We start from the raw sequence: 22,418 nt of genomic DNA on the forward strand, positions 1-22,418 counted from the left end.
GACCAGCGGTGGGTCTGCGGGCTGCTGCAAAGGTCAATGTGCTGCGCCAGGCCGCTGCCGGGTCCGCTCCCCACACACACAAACCATCTGCCAGCTGAACATCTGTATGTGCAGCAGCACGCGGCTGTGGCTCGCCAGTAATGTAATTTATATGTAAATACAGCTCCCCTGAACAAGGTGTAGCAGGTTGTGCAGGGAGTTCACCTGGATCTAATTCCAGCTGCCACCAGAGCGGCTGCTTTCAGGTGGCTGAGCTGATCTCATCACATCCCAGGCACACGCTGCTCAGCAGAGCTGTTTCCTCCTGCCCTTCCTGGTTGTTGCTGTGGGGCTGTGCTGGCTCGGGTGGCCCTTCGCCCCAAGCTGCTGGTGGGTGACACTCACACTGTTGGGTACATGAGAAATTCCCCCCACACCTCTATGAAGGTGTGAACTGCTGCTGCTCCCCGGTGCACAGCCCGGCACACACTGTGACACTGCACATGTGGATGCTCAGGGATGTGGGTGGATTTGTGGCACCCCCTGCTTCACCGCTGCTTACTCTGGAGGGGGCCTTGCCGGGGTGATGGCCACGCATATAGAGCAGAGCTCATCCCCAGCTCTGCTGCCGGCCTGTGCAGTTCCACGTGCATCTGCTGTGGCCATGCTGTGTGCTGTCCTTCAGCTTCATGTCTGCAGCCTCACACTGATGCTAACAGGACTGGCATTCAAGGGGTTGTCATTCACCTGCTCCTCATGAGATCCCTGCTGAGCTGCCTCCATCCCCAGCTCCAGCCGCTCCTATCCCAGGCTGTCCATAGCACTGAAGGGCCCACAGGCTGCTCAGGCCCTGCCTGACCCCCGCACAGAGGCACATCGTGGGCACCTGGGCTGCTTTACGTTTCCCCACTGAGCGTGCTGCTCTCCCGGTGCCTTGTGGCGCCCTGCAGCCAAACACCCTGAGCTCAGACCCGAGGCTGAGCAGGGCCCGTCTTCAGGGGCTGGGAGCACCAGCCCTGCAGCTCTGGGGCTTCAGATGCTCAGCGCCCATCGGGGAGTTCCCAAGAGCTTTGTCCCATCACCAAAGCTTCCTCTTAACAAGTTCATATTCAAAGCACTTTAAAGTCTGCTGCAGACTCAGATTTTACGTTAGAAGGATCATCAGTAATGGGCTGCACTAACAGCCTAAAGGGGGGATGAAAGAGTGGGGTGAGCAGCAGGTGGTCCCTGCTCTGCCAGCTGCTCCTCTCCTGACCCACAAACAATGCAGAGCAGAGATGAGCATGGCTGGCCCTGCTGTGCAGAATGGGAGTCCTGCTCCGTGTGCTGCTCCTGCCCTGCTCGCAGAGCACACAGAGCCACAGGCACACAGAGCAGGGCTGGAGCTAATGGCTCAGATTGGGGCTCTCACTAAAGGCAGCCTGGATACATTGGCCTCCAGAAAAAAAGCCATGAGCCACTTCTGCACTCTGCTTACATCCACATATTACTTGAAGTATCTTAAAATCCACAGGTTTATGCTATAGCAAAAGCGTTAACGCTTCTGCCCATGTCCTCTGCTGCAGTGTAGTGGGTCTCATCTCTGTCCCACCCCACAAGTGGAGAAGGAGGAGCAGAGCTCAGGAGAGCTGTGGGGCAGGCAGGGCTACCAGGGCAGCAGAGCCTCGGGGGGAGGGGCGGGTACACAGCCCCCCTGGTGCCAGCCCTGCAGCCCCTGACCCTGCTGCTCTCTGCCAGAGTCACTACGTGGCGTGCATGGCCGCCATCCTGAGCCAGATGGACGCAGACCATTACCACTCCTACATCCAGGCCTTCCCCTCCCGGCCTGAGCTGATGGTGAGTGCCCCCCGTGCAGTGTGAGCAGCCACCCTGCACTCGTGTCATCACCCTGCACTCGTGTCATCACCCTGCACTCGTGTCATCACCCTGCACTCGTGTCATCACCCTGCTGCCTGCACCTCCTGCACCGCTGGGTGCTCCCAGCCCTGCTGCTCAGCACAGCACTGCACCAGGAGGGCTTCATGGCTGTGCTTCAGCCTCTGACAGCTCCTCCTCCTCACAGGACTTCCTCATGGAGACTTTCATCCTCTTCAAGGACCTCATTGGCAAGACGGTGTACCCCTCGGACTGGATGGTGATGAACATGGTGCAGAACCGGTGAGGAGCCCTGGGCTGGGAGGGACTCACAGTGGGGTCTGGGGCCATGGCCTGGGACACATGGCCCCGTGTTGGGCTGCCCCATGTGGGCAGAGGGATGAGAGGTCGTGGGGGTGTGAGCAGGAGCACGTGGTGAGCCCCAACCCCAGAGCCCCAGTCCTCACCCCACCATGGCAGGGGCTGCCAGCCTTGCCCCCCCTCTGCTGTGGGCTGTGGGCTGTGGGCTCCCTCTGCTCAGCACCCACCCCGCTCCTGCAGGGAGTTCCTGCGTGCCATCAACCAATTTGCCACCACCCTGACAGAGATGTTCCTGAGCAGCAGCAGCTTCGAGCTGCAGGTGAGGGGACGCTGTCCCAGCCCTGATGGGGGTGGCAGGGATGTGCCAGGCTCTGTGCCACCCTGCCTGGCATTTGTCCCTGTGTTCTCAATGCAGCTTTGGAACAACTATTTCCACCTGGCCGTGGCTTTCCTCACCCAGGACTCGCTGCAGCTGGAGAACTTCTCGCAGGCCAAGCGCGCTGCCATCCTGGCCAAGTGAGTGCCCCCCCCTCTCAGGCCAGGGCTCCAGCCCCAGCCCCCGCCCCAGCTGTGCCTGCAGATGGGGATTCTGGGTCCTGCTGTGCTGGGGCTCCTGGCCTGGAAGCTGTGCCATGGGCTGTGCCCATGGTGTGATCCTAAACCGACACCATCCTGGAAGGTATGGGGACATGAGAGGCAAGATTGGAGCCGCCATCCGGGACATGTGGTACAAGCTAGGTGAGCTGTGGTGCTACCAGCAAGGAGGAGGAGGCTTGGACAGTGCCTGCAGCCTGGTGTCCATCAGCATGGGCCCCAGAATGGGTGCTGGGGACTGAGATTACTGGTGTGGGGCACGGGAGCCTGTGGGTGTGTACCCTGTGGGGTGTGTACCCTGTGGGTGTGTACCCTGTGGGGTGTGTACCCTGTGGGTGTGTACCCTGTGGGTGTGTACCCTGTGGGATGCTGTGGGATGTGCTGACCCATGGTGCTGAGTTCACTTTCCCAGCTGCAGCCTCTGCCCAGCATGCAGTAAGAGGCATGGACTGGGGAAGTGCTGCTGAAGCTGCACTGGGCTGCAGACCTCTGCTGCCGCCACTCCTCAGCCTCTTGCATCCGTTGCTGCCTGTTCCCGTGTGTCCCAGCCCTCCCTGCTGTCCCCAGGCCACCACAAGATCGAGTTCATCCCAGGCATGGTGGGCCCCATCCTGGAGATGACCCTTGTGCCGGAGCTGGAGCTGCGCAAGTCCACCATCCCCATCTTCTTTGACATGATGCTCTGCGAGTACCAGCTGACCGCCAGCTTCAGCCGGGTGAGCACCAGGGCTGGGCTGAGGAGGGAGGGGGATGTGAGGGTCCTACCTGTCATGGAGTGACCACCCCTATGGTGTGGGGGGAGGCACCGCTCGTCCCCATTCCCTTCCCCCCATGTGCTTCTGGGATGTGAGGCTGAAGTAGGGAGGGATGGGGACAAGGGAGAGGGATAAGGGACAGAGATGAGGGATGTGGAGCTGGTGGGGCCATGGAGTAGCAGGGAGTCTCAGAGCGATGCCAAGCATTTCCCAGGGACCAGCAGGCTGTACACACTCAGCAGGTCCCAGCACTGGCTGGAAACAAGAGTACAGCAGTAGGGGAGAGGTCTGTGCAAACTTCCTGCACTGCCACTCTCATTCCAAGCTGCTGTGAGCTTTCCTTGTGCAAAAGGCTTTTCCACCCTGTGGGTTGTCTGTGGATGGAGGGCTGGGATCCTTCAGAGCCCCATGGACCCAGCAGCAGCAGCAGATCCTGCCCATTGTCCACGCTGGAGACTGTAGCTCGGAGGACCCAAGAGCTCTGCAGGTGTCATCTCCACAGCAGCCCATGCAGCCCAGGGCTGGGGAGATGCTGTCCATCACTCAGGGGATGTGCAGACCCAGAGGACTCAGTGCAGAGCTGAGGGGCACTGGACATCAGACGTGGCCCAGAACCCCCGTGTCCTGTGCTGCACACAATGCAGGACCTGCCAGGCTTTATGGTCCAGCTGGTGCACCTAGAGCACAAACCCCATGGATCTCAAGGCTGAGCATCTGCTGGGAGGTGGGAGGGTCCCAGGCAGGCACAGAGCACAGCCCAGTGATCCCTGGGCAGCTGGGCTGCCCGGGCTGCAGGATACGGCCCTTCCTGCAGAAGCTGCGTCGATCATCCAGGCTACTGGGACGTGGCAGGAGCAGGACGGGGACCTGGGGAGCAACGGGGGATGCGTCCGAGCAGGGGAATGGGGCGGGAGGATGGTCAGCAGGAGCAGAGCCCGGGCTGCTGCCGGGGCTGCCATGAACCTTCCTGCAGCGCCTGCTACCCCGTGTCCCGTGGAACTGCAGCTATGGCAGCCTGGGGCTGAGCTCGGCACGTCCTCAGCTGCGCTCACGTTCATCTCTCTGCAGTTTGAGGATGAGATCTTGCGTAAGCTCGACAGCGAGGTGGAGGGCGGCCGGGGCGACGAGCAGTACAAGCAGCTCTTTGAAAGCATGTGAGCATGCAATGCCAAACTGTTCCCTTCCTCCGGGCATCGCCGTGCTTTGTGCCCTGCCCCTGCACAGACGAATCTCAGCCGTCCTGCTCCTCCCTGCTGTGCTTTGGCCCAGCACAGCTCCCAGGGCTGGGTCTGCGAGGAAGAGGCTGTGCCCAGGGAGCACCATGTGCCCCACGCTGCCCATCACAGCCTGCTCCGAGCCTCACGGCACTGGGGAGCAGCACAGGGGCTGCTGTCACTGCTGGCCTGGTGCTGCTTTTTGTCCTTTATTGGGATAATCCTGACTCCTGCACCTCAGGGCAGCTGGGCTGGGTCGGTGTGGAGCCCAACGTGCAGCCCACGGTCCCTGTGCTCCACAGCCTGCTCAGCTGCTGCCGGGCACACCCTGAGCTGTGCCGGCCTGGGGAGAGCTTCGTGGCGCTGGTGACGGGGCTGCTGGAGCGGCTGCTCGACTACCGGGCGGTGATGAACGATGAGAACAAAACCTACAGCATGAGCTGCACCGTCAACCTCCTGGTGAGCGCCTGCACCACATCCCCACACCTGTGGGCCTGCAGCATCCCCAAGCAGCACAGTGGGGTGTGCGGGGTGCCGGGCTGCTGTCCCAGCTGGGTGGCACCGCGCTGCCCTGCGCTGCCCAGCAGCCCTGTGCCCGTGTGGGACGGGTCATGGGGGCAGCACGACTCAGGGTTGGGGATGGTGGGGGCTGCAGGGTGAGCCCCTTCCTGGGGCTGCCTCAATGCTTGTTCCTCCCCAGAACTTCTACAAGGAGATCGACCGCCAGGCCATGTACATCAGGTGAGCGCTGCCTCATCCAGACCCCCACACGATCAGCGTATCCAGGCCCTGCTGTGGGCACTGGGGTACAGCCCAGCATGGGAAGGTGCCGGCACCATCCAGGACAATCCCCAGCCCTGAGCTGCCCCCCCCCCACCTGCCATCACCCTGCATGGGGCAGGGATGGAGCAGGAGGCTGGTGCCAGATCCCCCCCAGCATCACGTCCGAGACACCCCACCCTGCCCCCCAGGTACCTGTACAAGCTGAAGGACCTGCACATCAGCTATGAGAACTACACAGAGGGCGCCTACACGCTGCTGCTGCACGCACGGCTCCTCAAGGTGAGGCATGGTGGGGGGCACAGCGCACCCTATGGCTCAGTGTGACACATGGCATTTCTGCTGCCCCACACAGTGGTCCGACGAGGCGAACACAGCCCCCATGCAGGGCCTGCACAGCCCCAGCCTTCACACCCAGCGCCAGCTGAAGGAGGCTCTGTACAACCAGATCGTCAACTACTTCGATCAAGGCAAGGTGAGCGCAGCCCCCTGCAGCACAACACACAGGACACAGCTCCCCCCATCGCTGCCTTCTGCCTTGAGCCCCCACTTTGGCACCACTCACTGTCCCCATCGCTGCAATGGGGCCAGAGCTGCCTTGAGCTTGGCAGGTTGCAAAGACCCTGCGCTGGGCAGTTCATCCCTGCAGCCACTCTGACTCCCTGCTGCCAGTTCTGCTCTTACTTCTGGGGAGATGCCCCAGAGAGGGGCTGGGCTGTGGGGGCCTGGCAGGGGGCTGCATGGCTGCAGACATCAGGCAGTGATCCCTGCAGCCCTCCAGGGGCCCGTCCTGCTCCTCGCACAGCAGTGAGGCTGCAGGAGCCCTGCAGGACGAGCAGAGTCCCCTGCGGGCACCCAGCCCCCTAGTGCCCTGCTCACCCTGCACCGTGGCCCCTCCGTGCAGATGTGGGAGGAGGCCATTCATATCTGCAAGGAGCTGGCAGAGCAGTACGAGAGCGAGATCTTTGACTATGAGATGCTGAGCAAGATCCTGGTGAGTGCCGCCCAGTCTGGGCCGGGTAGCGGGGCGGAGTGGGGCTGAGGGCTCTGCCATGGGGCAGAGCGGGGGCTGTGTGGCTCCTGCCCCCCCCAGCGCTCCGCATCCCCCTGCAGCAGCGAGAAGCCAAATTCTATGAGAAGATCCTGAAGGTGCTGCGTCCCAGCCCGGATTACTTCGCTGTCGGCTACTACGGGCAAGGCTTCCCCACCTTCCTGCGGGTGAGAGGCACCTGCTGCTGCCTGCAGCCCTCACTGCTGCTGTGTGCTGTGTGCTGTGTGCTGTGCTGTGTGCTGTGTGCTGTGCTGTGCTGTGTGCTGTGCTGTGTGCTGTGCTGTGTGCTGTGTGCTGTGTGCTGTGTGCTGTGTGCTGTGCTGTGTGCTGTGTGCTGTGTGCTGTGTGCTGTGTGCTGTGTGCTGTGTGCTGTGTGCTGTGTGCTGTGTGCTGTGCTGTGTGCTGTGCTGTGTGCTGTTGTGCTGCCGTGCTGCACCCTGCGCAGCTCAGCCCAGCAGCTGTGACCATCTCAGCCCATCTCCTGTGAGCGGAGCCCCGGGGCTGTCCGTACTCCTTGCCTGGATGGGGGCACCGTGGGGAGAACGGGTGGAGGTTGGATGGAGGTCGGGCAGCACACGGGATGGGGCAGCCCTGAGGGATGGAGCAGTGGGGAGCTGGCAGGAGCTCACCCCATCGTGCCTTCGGGGGCAGCACTTATGGAATGGAAACACGGGAACCGGCGATTCCCTGTAAAAACTGATGGGGGGGCCCTGTGTGTTGCTCCTGCACACAGGGACGCGGTACCTGCGGGGCTCCTGTCCCAGAGCACTGCGCTGTGCTCCGCCTGCAGCTCCCGGCTGCACCACGTCCCACCTGGGGCGCGGAGGCAGATGGACGCCGTGCCCTGTGTGTGTGCGCAGGGATGTGTCTGTGCTGACTGCGCTACTTACAAATGCAGCTGGGAACCTCCCGGAGCTTCTCTTCAGAGCCCCACATCCCGCTGGTTCATTGATCCTTGTGCTGCTGGGCTCGGGGAGGGCTGTTCCAATAATGGGTTCCCCCTCGGTCTCACCGCCACGACCCCCGCGGCGCTCAGAGCTCACAGCGCCCTGCGACGCGCCGCCCCTTCCCCCGCAGAACAAAGTCTTCATCTACCGCGGCAAAGAGTACGAGCGCCGGGAGGATTTCGAGATGCGGCTGCTCAGCCCCTTCCCCAACGCCGAGAAGCTGCAAACCACGTCCACGCCCGGCCCCGACATCACGGAGTCCCCGGGGCAGTGTATCCTCGCAGCGTGCAGATCACGGGCAGGGCTGGTTGGGGGGGGGGTTCCCTGACCCCGTGGGTCCCCCACATCCCCGGGGCCCCTCTCCCCCCGCAGCCCCGCGGTCCGTGCTCGAGGCTCCTTCACTCCCGCAGACATTCAGTGCTTCACTGTGCAGCCGGTGGAGGAGCCCAGGATCCGGCTCAGGGACCGCAGCATCCCCGAGCAGATCACCAAGTGCGTGTCCCTGCGGTGGTGGGTCACTGCCCGGGGTGGGGGCGTCCCCTCTGCAGGCAGCCCATCCTCTGCCCCTTCTCTCCTGCAGTTTCTACAAAGCCAACCACGTCCAGAAGTTCAGCTACTCACGGCCCTTCAAGAAAGGCCCAAAGGACCCAGACAATGAATTTGCAGTGAGTGCTGATGAGGACCCCGGGGTGGGGGTGGGCAGAGCTGCAGGGTCCCATGGGGCACCGGGTCTGCAGAGGGGGGCGATGCAGAGAGACCCGACAGGGTGCTGGGGTGGCAAAGGCAGCAGTGGGAGGGAGGGACACTGGAGTGACGGGAGCTGTGGGGCTGATGGTGTCCTGCCTGCAGAACATGTGGATCGAGCGGACCACCTTCGTGACAGCCTACCCACTGCCCGGCATCCTGCGCTGGTTTGCAGTGACCTCCACCAGCACGGTGAGGAGGGGCTGGGGGGGGGCGGGGGGATCTGCTGGTACTTGGCCCTGGCTGCTCATCCCCCTGCCCCGGCACAGACCACCATTTCCCCCCTGGAGAACGCCATAGAGACCATGATGAAAACAAATGAGAAGATTCTGAGTGAGATCAACCGGCACCAGAACGACCCCGGCCTGCCCATCAACCCACTCTCCATGCTGCTCAATGGCATCGTGGACCCTGCTGTCATGGGCGGCTTCGCCAAGTATGAGACGGTGAGGCTGCGCTGCACCAGGGCTGGGACTCACAGCGTGGGGATCAGACTGTGGGGCACCGCTCCTTGCCCTGCCCCGAGCACGGCAGCCATCAGGGCACTGAGCAGCTCGTGCAGGCTTTCTTCCAGGAGCCGTACGTGCAGGAGCACCCCGAGGACCAGGGCAACATCGAGAGGCTGAAGGACCTGATTGCCTGGCAGGTGCTGCCCGCAGCGCCCCCCCCCAGCCCCGTGGGAGCCCCGTGAGCCCCTGCAGCCCACAGGGAGCCCAGGCAACGCCGTCCTCCCCGTCCTGCAGATCCCGCTGCTGTCAGAGGGAATCCGGATCCACGGGCAGAAGGTGACGGAGGATCTGCGGCCCTTCCACGAGCGCATGGAGCAGTGCTTCGTGCAGCTGCGGGCCAAGGTGGAGAGCCAGTACGGGGTGCGGGAGATGGTGAGTGCTGGGCGGTGAGCGGGGCAGGGCAGCGTGCGGGGCGGAGCTCGGGGTCCCCGCACGGCCCTGCTGTGGGGTGGGGGCCCATGGCCAGGACGGGCAGGGAGGGCGCTGCTGACCGAGAAGGAGCAGCGGGAGCTCAATGCCGTCACCCCTCCCGGCTCCTCCTCCCCCTGTGCTCCCAGATCTCCTTCGAGGACCGGCGGAGCGGACGACCCCGGTCTGTGACCTGGGGACCAGACTGGGAGCGGCTGAGCCGTGCCAGAGACAGGCGAGTGCGGCGGGGTGGCACCTCCCTCATCCCCACACCCCGGAGCCACCCATCCCCCTGTGCCCTGGGCACTTCCCTCCCACCCGCCCCATTCCGAAGCCCCGTTTCCCTGTCTGGTGTTTTACGCCAAGCCCCATCTCTGCGTCCATCCATCGCGGTGGCTCCGTCCAGTGGCAGGACACGGAGCAGAGACACCCACGTGCAGCCCCGGGTTTACGTAGCACCGCTGCCACCTTTGTCACTCACACCCGTTCCGGGGGGTCCCCGCTGATCTTTGCCGTGGGCTCCGCCCGGTGCGCGGCACAGCCCCGCTCCCCACCGCTCACCAGTCGCAGTTGCTCTGCAGCGTGGAGGCATCTCCGACCCCGAAGCCCCCCCCGCGGAGCGCCGAGGGCGAGCGCAGGGAGAGCCGCTCCAGCACGTTCTTCTCGTACCGCCGGCCGGAGCCGCGCCAGGCCGCCTCGGAGCCGCCGGAGCCAAAGGTGATGCGGGGACACCGCCCCGCACGGCCCCGCTCGGGGTCTGCGGCCGATGGTGAAGAGCGGCGCTGGGGCTGGGGGGAAACAAGGCCCGGGGCTGGAGGGCACCGCGACCAGCACCGCGACCAGCATCGCTGCTGGGAGCTGCAGCCCGGCAGCGGCACGGTGAGCTGACGCCTTTTCCTGCCCCCAGGTCGACAGGCGGAGACATTCCCGCAGCGTGAGCGAGAGCGGCCCGGGCAGCCCCGACGGGAAGCAGCCGCCCCCGAGCCGCGATTCGGCAGGCGCTCAGCCCGGCCCCGCAGGTACCCGCAGCCCCCGAACCCCGCACCCCCCGCATCTCCCGGCACCGCGCGGGATGCGCCCGGCCCGACCCGACCCGACCCGCCCCCTCCGCGCAGCGCCGTCCCCGACCGGGTTCAGCGGCCGCGTGAAGAGCGCCAGCAAAGCGCCCCCGCTGCCGCGCCGGATCAGCCCCGCGGTGTACGAGACCTTCCTGGAGGGGAGCGATGCTGCCAACGGGGGAAAGGTACCGCCCGGCCCCACCGCCCCGCCCCGCCCCGCCCGTGTGTGACCGCCCGTGTGTGACCGCCCGTGTCCGCAGGCGCTGCCGCCGCTCGCAGACGGGAGCAAAGGGCTGAAGTCGCCGCCGCCGCCGCCCCCGAAATCCAAACGTGTGTCCCAGCTCTGAACCCACGGTCCGGGGCAGCGGCGGGTCCGCGGCTCGAGCGTCTCTCGGCCAACCCCGTCCCGCAGCTCCGTGCCGGCCCCGAGCCCTTCCCCCGCTCCTGCTCCGCCCCCCCCGGTGCCCCCGGCCCTTCAGCCGCCCCTGCCCGAGCCCCGCACGGATCCGTCCGTGCCGTGAGCGCAGCCGGGCAGCGCCGCGTTGTGCGGTGTCCGCTCCCGCAGTTCCCGCAGCTCCCGGCCGCCCCGCGCCGCGCACCGACAATAAAGGAGCCCAGAGCAGCCGTCCGTGCGGTCGGTCGGTCGGTTCGGCGCCGGCCCCGGCTCCGCACTGCGGGTCCCGGCGGGCGCTGACCGCTCGTGGCTCCGCTCTTTATTTCCACGCGGCCCCGCGCGCTCCGGGCCGTAAGAACGGGAGGAGCCCGGGGGGCGGAGCGGGGCCGCCCGCAGCGGTGGCTCCGGTGGGGCGAGGAAGGGACGGGGGGGGCGACGGGGGTTAACGGCGCCGCCGCAGCCGAGCACCGGGCTGCCCCCGCCCGCAGCGCTGAACGGAGGCCGCTCCCGCCGGGCCCGGCGCTCACAGCGGGTTCGCCGAGGCGGCCGCCAACCGCTTCCCGATGTAAATCCTGGGGGGGACGGAGACGGAGACGGACCGTGCGGGGGGGGTCGGTAAAGAGGCGAGAGCGGCGGGACCCGCGGGAGCGCAGCACCCACAGCGCTCACAGCGCTCACAGCGCTCAGTGCACTCACACTCCCAGCACCCGCAGCACTCAGTGCACTCACCCCAAACCCAGTGTCAGCACGTGGCTGAGCAGCAGCGGCGGGATGACGAGCAGCAGCAGCTCGGAGCTGAACGGCCCCTTCCTGCGCAGCACCGCGCCGTCCCGCAGCGCCCACCGCACCGGGGGGGGGCGACACGGGAACGGGACGGGGTCCCTGCGGGGAGCGGGGCGGCGTTAGGGGCAGGATTAGGGTGAGCAGGGCTGGGGGCAGGGATAGGGGCAGGGATAGGGGCAGGGATAGGAACAAGGATAGGGGCAGGGATGGGGGCAGGGATGGGGGCAGGGATGGGGGCAGGGTGAGCAGGGCAGGTTGCAGGGCTCGGTGCTGCCGCTCACTTTGCACAGCGCTGCTCGCTGTGTCTCAGCGCTGTGCCCGGTCTCCGCTCGTTTCTCTCGTTGTCCTGCGGGGCGTCCCGCGGCTCGGCGGGATCCGGGCGGTTCCGCGGCGCTTCGTCCCGTCCCGGCGGGGGCTGCGGGCGGAGCCGCTCGGTCACGTCGGCGGAGCCGCCACCGTCACGGGACGGGGGGATGCGCGACGGCAGCGCCCTGACAACACGGAGCCGCGTCGGTGCAACGCAACGCATGGAACCGCACAGCACCGCACGGCACGGCACGGCACGGTACCGCACAGCACGGTACAGCACCGCACGGCACTGCACCGCACGGTACCGCATGACACCGCACAGCACGTCACGGTACCGCACCACGGCGCGGTGTCGGTGTCGGTGTCGGTGTCGGTGTCGGGTCTCACCCGTCGTTGCCGTCCGGCTCCATCTGCGCGTCCAGCAGCATCCGCTCCACGTCGCGCTGACACAATGGAGGCGCGGGGTCGCAGCGCGGCTCCGTCCGGGATCCTGGGGGCGCCCGTCAGACACGACCCCCCCCAACCCCCCCCGGCAGCGCCACCGGACACCACGGAACGGGCCCCGCCCCAAAGCTCCCGGTGACCCCCGTTCCCGTTCCCCCGCACACCGCCCCGTTACCCCGTTCCCGTTCCGTCCCCCCGCACACCGCCTCGTTCCCCCCGCTCCCCCCCGTCCTGTTCCCCCGCTCCCCCCCCCCTTACACACCTCGTTCTCCGCCTCCCGCCATGTCCCCGTTTCCCGCCGCTCTCCCGCCCGATGCCGCGGCTGTTCCAGTCACGTGACGGCCGCGAGCCCCCATGTAAATAAACCCGGCGGCCCCGCGCCTTAAAAGGGCCCCGGCTCCTCCCGCCGGGACCGCGCGGCGCCGCCCGCCGCCATCGCCCCTTTAAGCGGCGCCTACGTGCGGGCAGCGGCCGGTGGCGCGTGCAGAGCAGCACGGAGCGGCGGGAACCGCCCCGGCACCGCCCCCAGCACCGGACCCCGCCGTCCGGTACAGCGCCATGTACCGCCATTGAGCGCCATGTACCGCCATGTATCGCCATGTACCGCCATGTATCGCCATGTATCGCCATGTACCGCCATGTACCGCCATTGAGCGCCATTGAGCGCCATGTACTGCCATGTATCGCCCTTTTCATTGCCCTTTATTGCCCTTTATTGCCGCGCCGCCGCTCCCGCTCCCCGCCGCTGCTGCTCCGTCCCGCTCCGGTCGCTCAGTCAGGGGCTGCCCCCGGCCCGCGCCGCGCCGTGCTTCTCGGTGAACCGCCTGCGGAGAGACCGGACCGCGGTACCGCACGGACAGCAGGGACCGCCGGTACTGCACAGACAGCACAGACAGCCGGTACCGCATGGACAGCAGAGACCGCCGGTACCAACAGCCGGTACCGACAGCCGGAGCCTTAGCACCGGACGCCCCGCACTAACGGTGCTGGTCACACCGAGCCACCCCCGGCCCCGCTCCGTGCAGCGGCCGCAACTCGGGGCTGTGACAGCGCAGCTCCCGGACGGAGCCCCGCACCGACACGGCCCCGCTCCGAGCACCGGGAGCACCGGGAGCACCGCACCGAGCAGCCGCTCCTCGGCCTAACGCCGCCTCCTGCCCGGCTCCGGTGCCGCGTTACGGCCGGGACAGCACCGGGAACGAGAAACTGTTGGGCCGCAAAGCAGCAGGAATGGAGCGGGACAGCCGGGAACGGCCGGGAACGGCCGAGCAGCCCCTGCAGCCCCTGCAGCCCCGGCTTCGGGCTCTGCCAGCAATCCCAGATCCCAGGGGTTGGGGTGAAAGGATGGAGCACAGCTGGACTCAGTGCAAAGCGTCAGGGAACGCTGGAGCTGCTGGCACCTGCACGGCTGGGGGAACACGGGGAGGGAGCTGCACAAAGGAAGCAAACATCCCTCCCATGTTCAGTAGGGACAAGGAGGCTGAACGGGGCCATCAGCCTCAGCTCCATCTCTGCCCCCATCCTGCCAAACACACGAGGGAAAGGAAAGGGACCTGACCCGACAGGCTGGGAGAGCTGCAGGAACCTCATACAGCTCAACGGGAAGCGCAGGGCCCTGCGTGTGGGAAGGAGCAGCCGCAGCACCGGGATGTGCTGGAGGCACAGCAGCTCAGAAAGGAACAGAGCTGCATCACACACAGTGCTGCCAGCTGCTGAACAGAGGGGATTCTGCCCACTTTACTCAGCACCAGAAAGGCCATTGGGGAGTGCTGGGTTCAGTTCTGGGCTCCCCAAAGCAAGAGACACTGTAAGAGTCAGGGCCACAAAGGCCATGAAGGGACTGGAGCTTCTCTCCTGTAAGTAAAGGCTAAGACTGCTGGGGCTGGGACAGGGGAAGACCCTGCAACAGGGGAAGGCCAAAGGGAAAGCTCATCATAGAACAGCCTGGGTTGCACAGGCCCACAGTGCTCATCCAGCTCCAACCCCCTGCTGTGTGCAGGGTCACCAACCAGCAGCCCAGGCTGCCCAGAGCCACATCCAGCCTGGCCTTGAATGCCTGCAGGGATGGGGCATCCACAGCCTCCTTGGGCAACCTGTGAACAGTGCGTCACCACCTTCTGGGAGAAAAACTTCCTCCTAAATCCAACCTGAACCTCCCCTCACTTTAAGGCCATTCCCCCTTGTCCGATCACTAACAACCCACGTAAGCCAGTCATTCCCCCTCCTGTCCACACACTCCCTTCACGTACTGGAAGTGCTGTATTGGTGTCAATAAATACCTGACACGTGGCACAAGGACAGAGCCAGGCTCTTCCCCTTGGTGCCCAGTGCTGTACCTGAGCTTGGCACCAGGTGGCTTCTCCTGCTCACTGTCAGACTCCTACACGGGGTGGGGACTCCACTGTGCAGCAGTTCTGTCTGTTATCTGTGCCATGCTGTGAGCAGTCAGCCAGGCTCACCTCCAGACACGCAGGCACCACTAAAACATCAGTTCCGCTGGAAGCTCATTCCACCCATTAAACAGATTTCCTCTACAGAAATAAGCCTGCGACTTCTGACCATTAGTTACTATTCTGCATTTCTTTGACAGATTAAAAAGCCTGAATCCTGCACCCAGGAAAATAACTACATACAGCGAGCCATCTCATTTACTATGAGTTTACCAGACCCCACTCCCTCTCCTATTACTTTGTGGCTCCTCTCCAAATTCATCCCAAATTTACAGCATCTTTTCTAAAATAAAATAAAGAAAAATGCCCCATGTGCCAGAACTGGGCACTCACTCCAATACCGGCGTCATCCAAACCGCACAGAGGTCGAACTCGCTCCCTGCCCCCTGTTACCATCCTCCAGCATCGCTCAGGGAGATTAATGGCAGCAGCCCTTTGCCAAACAGCACCGGCTCCGTTCTAAAACGAGCGTTCCGCAGCATCAAGACTTATTTCAAAGACATCTACGGCCTCACAGTGACTTCCATCACTCAAATCTGTTACACCAAAGAACAAAACCACTTCTTTCTGCTAAGCCCTATTCCTCAGGAATGGTTCTGGCAATAGCTTCCATCCCACTCAGTCCTAAGAGAAATCCGGCGACAGCTCAAGGCAAACAGCCATTTCCAAGATGAGCACAGGCTGCATGCCTGGGAGGGGTGAAGCAGAACAATGCGGGCAATGCATGGGGCAGACCCGGCTGGGGATGGGGGAGGTGGGCTGCACTCACCTCCGGGCATAGTCGTACAGCGCGCGCTTCCTCTCCTGCAGGGACAGGTGCCGTTCCACGGGGGATTTTGCAAATTGCTTTGTAGCTGGCTAGAACAGAAAGCACCAAGTCAGCTGGAAACAGCCAACGCCAGGAAACCTCCTTTCCTTATTGGCCCTGTAAACATCCAGCGTGATGATTTAATCTCCAGTTTACAGTGCTCAGTACCCCAGACATGGCTAGTCCCAAACACAGGCCATCACACTCTGTTGTCTGCGAGCCACCAGGGCAGGGGAGACACAAAAACTCTCCAGGTACCTTGGAAGAAGGCAAAGCCACGGAGCCCTGGATGCCAGAAGCCGATGATGCAGCCCAGGAGGTAGATGGAGCAGGCAGGTCAGTACCAGCCTCACTTTCAGGGAAGAAGGGCACTCTCCCCTCCAGCAAGTTGGCAATAGTGGTATCCACACAGTTTGTCTGGGCTGTAGGAACACAGAGGATGCGTCAGAGAAGGAGCTGCCACAGTGAGGGAACTCTCTTCCTTTCTACTGCTGTGCTTCACAGCGCAGCAGGGACGAGGATTTTTGCTTTCAGGTGTCACTGTGACATGGCACAGAGGATGATCCTGTGTCCCTGCTAACACCCAAGTCCTAAGCTTACCCAGGTCTGTCCTGATGACGTCCAGAGGCACATGAGGCAGAACCTCCTTCACCTGCTGAGCCATCACTGTGAACCGGGCATCCTCAGGAGCAAAGGACCCAATACCAGACAGGCTGGAAGGCATCCTGAGCCTGGCTGCCAGGGGCTGCCTTGAGGCTGCAGGAAAAGAAATGGGGCACAAGAGGGCGGCCTAAAGGTACACAGCCTTAACAGCTTGCACCAGCCCCACTCTCTCATGTCCAAATGGGAACATTAAAGAATTAGGACCTCCTGCACACCACCATCATGTCTGTTCTGAGGAGCGGTGATCTCCCTTCCAGCAAGCTACATCTGCAGCACAGAGCACGTAGGCACCCCTCGTCCCTAGGAGGACATCTCACATCTTCTCCCCTTCCTCCACACATGAGAAACCAAGAGCAGACTCAAGTGTCCCCAGAGGCAGAGCCTAAGTTGCCATTCCACACTCGGGACGCCTACCTGGGGCAAAGGGAAGATGCGATGTATGTCTCAGCCTCTTCATGTGTTCAGCTTTATCTGCTGCCGTGAGCCGTGTGGATACCACACCCAGCTCCATGGCCAAGAGCTGCAGAAACGCGAAGAAGACACAACAGGCATGACCCGGGCATTCCCATCTTGCAGGGATGCATCAGATGCACAATGCCTGTTTGGAGTCACACTGAGGGGAGGAGGACTGGGAACTGATTTCTCCAAGGCCTCAGTGATGCATTTCAGTGTTGCAGGGAGCACACGGAGGACCAGGAGTGTGCAGTATCATCCTGGTAAAACAGCCTGACACAGACACCAGATCTCTGCTACGGGATCTGTGAAGTACCCAGCAAGAACAGGAAGGTGGGGAAACAATCACTGTTCGTTTGATTTGTGATATTATGAAAGGGGAGATTTTAGCATATGGATTTGAGCTAGATGGGGAGAGCCTTGAGAAATGGCAGAAAGGATTAAAAAGTGTGTGGCAAATAGGCCACGGAAAAACAGAACAATTATAAGGGGCAATAAATACAGGCCAGAGTTCCCATAACACAAATATGCCCAACCACAAATGGCCTTTGCAGCTCTGCTGACACCCCGCTCTCCTCTGTGACCATCCCACATTGCAGTTGTCCTACACATCCCTCTCCCACGTTACCCTCCTACCTCCTGAACACGGAGCGCAAAATCCTCACTCAGCTCTTCAGCTCGTCTGGGGACAGACGGCATCCACCTGAATGGGGACAACAGCACTGGGCTGACTGCTTCCCGGGCTGCTGGAGGAGCCAGCCCCATCTGGGATCAACAGTGCAATGGTGCTATCCCGCCTCAGCTCTCCCTGCTCACCCCCACATCTCTTCCCACAGGACGAGTGTCAAACCTTACCCTTAACACGCAGAGTTCGGGGAAAGGTATAATTCAGGTGACAGAACTGGCTCATCTAATCTTTATTAACAGCCAAGCAAAACAGACAAAGTACCTCCTAATGAAGCTCCCCAAGAAGCTCCAAATAAAGAAGTGATGCCATTTACATGGCAGTACAAAACAGATCAGCAAAACATGAGCCAGATACAGCTGGGGGAAGCTGCAGCACGGAGACCTTTCTTTACTGAAATATCCCAGCCCATAAAGGCACGCTGGAAAGAATTTATCTCCAAGCCCCTCTCGCCTGCCTCTGGACCTTTACTATACCAAAGCTACTCAGCCAGCCTGGGTTCATTTGGGCCTCAGACATAGATCTGAACACCCTCTGTAATTCACGAGGGACTGCAGGAAGAGAAGGATGCCAGAGGACTGAGGTGCCTGCACAGCATCGCTCACGGGACCTGACCAGTCCTCAAGTGAATCACAACAGAGGAGCCAGCTTCAAAAATACACTCATCAAACTTTAGCTGAAAGCCCTGCCAAACTCTTCTCCTTCACTCACAGCAGGAACCAAAAGCCCTCTCCAGTTGTGAAGGTGGCTGAGAGGAGCACGGACCAACAGCACCGAACAAAGCCATGCTACAGCACCACAACACGATGCACAGTTAAGTGCATACCAGAAGATCTCTTACTTCAGTGGTGAAAATGTCAGCCTTTCTGCCCACCCCAAACCCTCACCCAAACAAAAGAGAGAGAGAGAGAGAGAGAAGATAGTACCTTACTTGATAAACTGTGAAGGGAACAAAGAAGGTCCAGAGCAGCTCTGTAATCCAGGAGGAGTCAGCTACACTCTGGGGAAGAGAGTGCAATGAGGTTACAGCCCACACAACAAAAGCTAGTCAGGCCTCCCCGGGGAAAACAGGCTGGCAGAACAGAGCTAAGGGCTGGCAGTGAGTAACAGATATGCAGCAGAGATGCGGAGAAGTGGGCAAGAGAGGAGATTCACCTTCATTAGTCCTCACCCTGCAGAGCAAGAGAGTCAAATTTTCCATTGCTCCAAGCTGCCTTTTACTCTCACTGGAACAGCAAGATTTTCTCTCAACATCTCTAACTTCTATTACAGAGAATGCCTTTAGAAAGGGCTTAAAATGCTCTAAGATCTATTAATGCTCCCTTGGAATTACAATGGGAATCATATGCAGATGGGAATGGCCTGTGTAACGACTCAGCTCCCATAAGCTGTACTTACACACTATGATGCTTTAAAGAACTCTTCAAGAGGAATCGTTAAAGGTGAGCCATAATTTATTACTGCCTTCCTATCTCTAAAAATCAATAATCTTCTCCCTCAGGACTGCGGTGCCTCCCAAAAGAGAACAGCTGCACAGAGCTGGTGTGCACTGCATCCTTCAGCAGGACACAGCTCAGCCAGAACCAGGAGCTACTCTGACTGTGCACAGACAGCTGAACACAAGGCCTCCAGAGAATCCTCCCCACCGACACTTTCCAATGATTCTAACCACTTTATTGAATAAACATTGTTCCGAGGATCTTTTCAAGTTGGTTTCTTTTATCCTGCAGGTGATAAAGCTTTCCACGAGCTGGTGGGAACAACATCCCAACATCTACAGCTAATAATGCAGTTCCCTCAGCTTCTTTTACACGTGACTTTATCCTCAACCAAAGCCTTGCACGTGATTTATTCAACTGAGAAAAGCTCAGAAAGCAGAGTCACGAATGGCAACGTGAAGAAGGCTCATCTCCTAATAAACAGAGCTGAAACCTAAGAAAACACAAACTTCATAAACTTTATAACTGAAGTTATAAACTTCATTATAACCCAAAACTAAGCTTGAGTATTACCAACATCCAGGCTCAGCACCTGCTAAGACTGCTGTGTGTTTGGTCCAGAAGAAAAAGTAGTAAGTTTCTCCACTTTTAAGCTACTTCTCCACTGTGCAAGCAGCCATTCACAGCCATCTTTCTGCCTTCTCTCCTATTCAGCTGATTAAACTGAGCACCTTTAAATCCTGCTCTCTGGATCCTGCATTAAGGTTACAGCCTTCTTGAGCTCTCTCTACTGCTGCCCCACTTTCTCAGCAGCTGGGCTACCAGAGCTCCACACTGTAATTTAAAGGTAGCTGTCACCACTGCACATGCGCAGCGAGCACTGTGTGCTCTGCTCTGCCAGCCATTCCTTTTGTTATGCACCCACAGACCACATTAGATTTGCAGGTATCAGCAGAATCACATCAGTATTTCAGCTTGTTCATTATTCACTAACTCCAAGGACCACAATATTGTGGCCTTCAACGTGGATAAAAATAAAGCAGTAAATACCAAGTGGCAAAAAACTAATTCCTAACAGAATCTCACCTGAAAAATACCCACGTGGGCAGTAATGTGTTATGGCCCGTTTGTAAGTGGCTTTAAACCTACACAGTGCATCCTGCCGCCTTAAAGATGGAAAAATAGGAAAACATCTAAAATGTCTGACAGATATAACACGTCTTCTAATCACGCAGATCTCTTAACCGTACCATGAGGAAAGAAAACCTCACTGTGCACATACAGTGAGAGCAGTTTCACTGCACTCTGAGCAGCACCAGCACTGTGAACTTTGCCACTTTTCTGAAGCTGATGTTGCATCACTTTACACATCAGGATCTGGGAGACGTGAGTTCAAGAACCTCATGCAGAGGGCGTTGCATAACCTCTGCTGTGCCATCCAAAGCCCAAGGGGGCTTCAGTTATTCTTTCAAAACACTTTAAATGAAGGGAACTAGTACAGAGGGTATGAGATGCTGATGCTACGAGCATGGAAGCCAGACTAAGGACATCTCCTAAAGCTGAGCATTAAGGAAAAGAACATTGATTTAACCAAAGGTCTCTGAGAATGGCAGTTGAAAAGCCAGCCACAGGCACACAGAAACTCATCCTCAGGATGACAGGGAACAAGGCCAGGCTGCTCTATCCACAGGTTTCAAAGCAGAAGCAAAATTAATGACACGACGGAGACCCTCTCACAGCTTTCAGAACTCTTCCTTGCCCTGCATCAGACTCACCACAGTGATCAAAGGCCTCTGAACCTGTAGGGCAATCGGCTGCACCACATCCAAGATGGAGAACGGCCAGGAGCTGAAAAGGAGGAGTACAGCTGTCAGCAGCTTCCAAAGCTGAGCAAACCCTGAGGACAGCCAGCTCCGGAACACCCATTTCCAGCACCTGAAGTGGAGCAGGCCGGCCCGGCCATTGGTGGCAGCTTCCTCTGGGAAGAGCAGCAGTGGTGGGTTTCCTCTGTGAGACGAATACGCCTTCAAGGAATCGACCAGCTCAGCTCGGCTCCCTGTCACTCCCAGCTCCATGAAGCCCCGTGACCAGCAGATGAAGCCAGGGGCACCATTCAGTGCAGGCTGTAGGAAAGAAAAACGAGAGAAAGTAAGAAACGCCACTTTGTTCTCCCTTCAAGGCCTACTTTCTCAGGCGTCAATGGGAAACCAAATTTCTGCCTGCTAGCAGAAATGTCTCTGGGAGCTGAGGGAGCTGGATGATCACTGTGGTCCTTTGCAACCCAGGCCATTCTATGATTCTGTGATCTTACCCACTCAATAAAACCAATCCTTACTGTAACCCTCACTGTTACCTCTCACCTTCAGCTTTTCACACAAGCATGAAACTGAACCACAGAAAAAAATACTTCAGGCTTGCACAATCCAAGGTTAATAAATAAGAACCGAGAACATTCAGAGCAACATCTAAAGTCTGAAATAGCCGAGTGTGTGCTTGGAAAGGCCCTTACAGCCCCGCCGTGCCCCAGCCGGGCGGTACTCACCGTGTTGCAGGAGGTCAGCAGGTTGATGACATTGTGATCAAAGTGTGTGACGTGGTTGGCAATGTAAACCTGCACCGCAGCGTCACGGAGACGGGGACCGCTCTGCTGCACAAACAGCCCCAGCACTGAGCACATCACACGGACAATAAGGCTAAAGGAGGGAAAAAGGGCTCCCTCAGATGTGCAGTCTGAGCCACAGCTGCCTCAGAGAGCCGAGAAAACAGGAACCCGGGACTGGGGTTGGGAAAAGATATCGGTACGAAATGGGAATGACACGACAGACTGGAAGTGTTTGTGGGCCGCAGCTGAGAGCGGCCTGCAGGGCTGCCACCGCAGCAGGAAACACGGGGCAGGGGGCACCGGGCCCAGAGCTGACAACAGCGACAACAGCACCAATAGAACCAACAACACCAACAGCACCAATAGAACCAACAGCACCAACAGCCCCGTGTGTTTCCGATCGGAGCCGGGCGCAGCCCACAGCCCCGGCCCCTTCCAACAGAGCCGTTCCGTGACCGCAGGGCGCACAACGGCCCCGGAGCTGCCCGGGACCCCCCGCGGTAACGGCGGCCCGTCCGTAGGGCCCGGGATGAGCGGAGCCCGCCCGTCCCCGCACGCACCGTCGCAGCGTCCCGTCGGGCAGGATGCAGCTGACCAGGAAGACGTGCACCCCGATGAACAGCCGCAGCACGAGCAGACACAGCCCCACGGGAGCGTACAGCAGCAGCGCCAGCAGCACGAGCCCGTCACTGGGAAACCTGCGGGAGGACAACGGCAACGGTGGGCGGGGGGTCGGGATGGACGGGGGGGGTCGGGATGGACGGGGGGGGTCGGGATGGACGGGGGGGGGTCGGGGCGGCCGCTCAGCCCCACGCTCAGCCCCCAGCCCCCGCCCGGCCGCTCAGCCCCACGCTCAGCCCCCAGCCCCCGCCCGGCCCGGTTCCTCCCGCCCACTCCCGGGACGCCCCGTCCCGCCCCGCGGGGTCCCCCCGGCGGCTCCGGACGTTGCGGGCCCGGCGCCCGGCTCTCACCGCTGCGAGTCGAAGAGCCGCTCCGGGCCCGGCGCCGCGCTGCGCTCCATGCCGCGCTCCGTCCGTCCCGTCCCGCTCAACACCCCGCTCCACCCGCCGCCATCTTCCGCCGCCCGCCCGCACCGCGCGGGGCGCTCTGGGAGGAGCGCGGCCTTCCCGGCGTGCCCCGCGCCGCCGCCCTGAGCTCACGAGCGCGGCCTGGT

General features: G+C 61.1%; 3 protein-coding genes across 6 annotated transcripts in view; 1 reads left to right on the plus strand and 2 right to left on the minus strand.

Annotated features, from left to right (window-relative positions):
• Nucleotides 1-10,767, plus strand: part of LOC107306830 (dedicator of cytokinesis protein 2-like) — a 55,959-nt gene extending 45,192 nt beyond the window's left edge. Inside the window, exons 29-53 of the mRNA XM_015850190.2 lie at nt 1,717-1,815; nt 2,042-2,136; nt 2,395-2,473; nt 2,570-2,670; nt 2,834-2,892; nt 3,316-3,464; nt 4,572-4,657; nt 5,020-5,176; nt 5,418-5,458; nt 5,689-5,779; nt 5,853-5,972; nt 6,402-6,491; nt 6,611-6,715; nt 7,626-7,767; nt 7,906-7,987; nt 8,076-8,160; nt 8,345-8,431; nt 8,509-8,685; nt 8,802-8,885; nt 8,983-9,120; nt 9,306-9,391; nt 9,738-9,873; nt 10,064-10,175; nt 10,272-10,399; nt 10,475-10,767. Of these exons, the coding sequence (XP_015705676.1) occupies nt 1,717-1,815; nt 2,042-2,136; nt 2,395-2,473; nt 2,570-2,670; nt 2,834-2,892; nt 3,316-3,464; nt 4,572-4,657; nt 5,020-5,176; nt 5,418-5,458; nt 5,689-5,779; nt 5,853-5,972; nt 6,402-6,491; nt 6,611-6,715; nt 7,626-7,767; nt 7,906-7,987; nt 8,076-8,160; nt 8,345-8,431; nt 8,509-8,685; nt 8,802-8,885; nt 8,983-9,120; nt 9,306-9,391; nt 9,738-9,873; nt 10,064-10,175; nt 10,272-10,399; nt 10,475-10,561 (2,616 nt within the window). The 3' untranslated portion in view covers nt 10,562-10,767. The remainder of the gene's footprint in view (nt 1-1,716; nt 1,816-2,041; nt 2,137-2,394; nt 2,474-2,569; nt 2,671-2,833; nt 2,893-3,315; nt 3,465-4,571; nt 4,658-5,019; nt 5,177-5,417; nt 5,459-5,688; nt 5,780-5,852; nt 5,973-6,401; nt 6,492-6,610; nt 6,716-7,625; nt 7,768-7,905; nt 7,988-8,075; nt 8,161-8,344; nt 8,432-8,508; nt 8,686-8,801; nt 8,886-8,982; nt 9,121-9,305; nt 9,392-9,737; nt 9,874-10,063; nt 10,176-10,271; nt 10,400-10,474) is intronic.
• A 68-nt stretch (nt 10,768-10,835) lies between these two features.
• Nucleotides 10,836-12,849, minus strand: LOC107306836 (BCL2/adenovirus E1B 19 kDa protein-interacting protein 3-like). Of its 3 annotated transcripts, none has more exons than XM_015850196.2 (5): nt 12,407-12,849; nt 12,088-12,190; nt 11,673-11,806; nt 11,338-11,490; nt 10,836-11,180 (listed from the first exon to the last, which is right to left on the minus strand). In XM_015850196.2, exons 1-5 carry the CDS (start codon nt 12,838-12,840, stop codon nt 11,132-11,134), a joined length of 873 nt encoding a protein of 290 aa, XP_015705682.1. In that variant the 5' UTR covers nt 12,841-12,849; the 3' UTR covers nt 10,836-11,131. The 3 variants fall into 3 exon arrangements, with proteins under 3 accessions (XP_015705682.1, XP_015705684.1, XP_015705683.1); XM_015850198.2 differs by having other exon boundaries at nt 11,673-11,882; nt 12,088-12,143; nt 12,407-12,490; XM_015850197.1 differs by having other exon boundaries at nt 11,673-11,882; nt 12,407-12,428.
• On the minus strand, nt 12,826-22,350 carry AUP1 (AUP1 lipid droplet regulating VLDL assembly factor). 2 transcript variants are annotated; one of them, XM_015850194.2, is made up of 12 exons: nt 22,216-22,350; nt 21,805-21,942; nt 21,185-21,335; nt 20,578-20,765; nt 20,418-20,490; nt 18,130-18,203; nt 17,155-17,221; nt 16,480-16,585; nt 16,003-16,158; nt 15,661-15,824; nt 15,364-15,452; nt 12,826-12,968 (listed from the first exon to the last, which is right to left on the minus strand). In XM_015850194.2, the coding sequence occupies exons 1-12, from the start codon at nt 22,263-22,265 to the stop codon at nt 12,920-12,922; spliced, it is 1,305 nt and encodes a 434-aa protein (XP_015705680.1). In that variant the 5' UTR covers nt 22,266-22,350; the 3' UTR covers nt 12,826-12,919. The 2 variants fall into 2 exon arrangements, with proteins under 2 accessions (XP_015705680.1, XP_032297469.1); XM_032441578.1 differs by lacking the exon at nt 17,155-17,221 and having other exon boundaries at nt 18,135-18,203.
• Nucleotides 22,351-22,418: the final 68 nt, after the last annotated feature.

Source organism: Coturnix japonica (genome assembly GCF_001577835.2).
Source record: "Coturnix japonica isolate 7356 chromosome 4 unlocalized genomic scaffold, Coturnix japonica 2.1 chr4random350, whole genome shotgun sequence".
In the NCBI taxonomy this organism is placed as follows: Eukaryota; Metazoa; Chordata; class Aves; order Galliformes; family Phasianidae; genus Coturnix; species Coturnix japonica.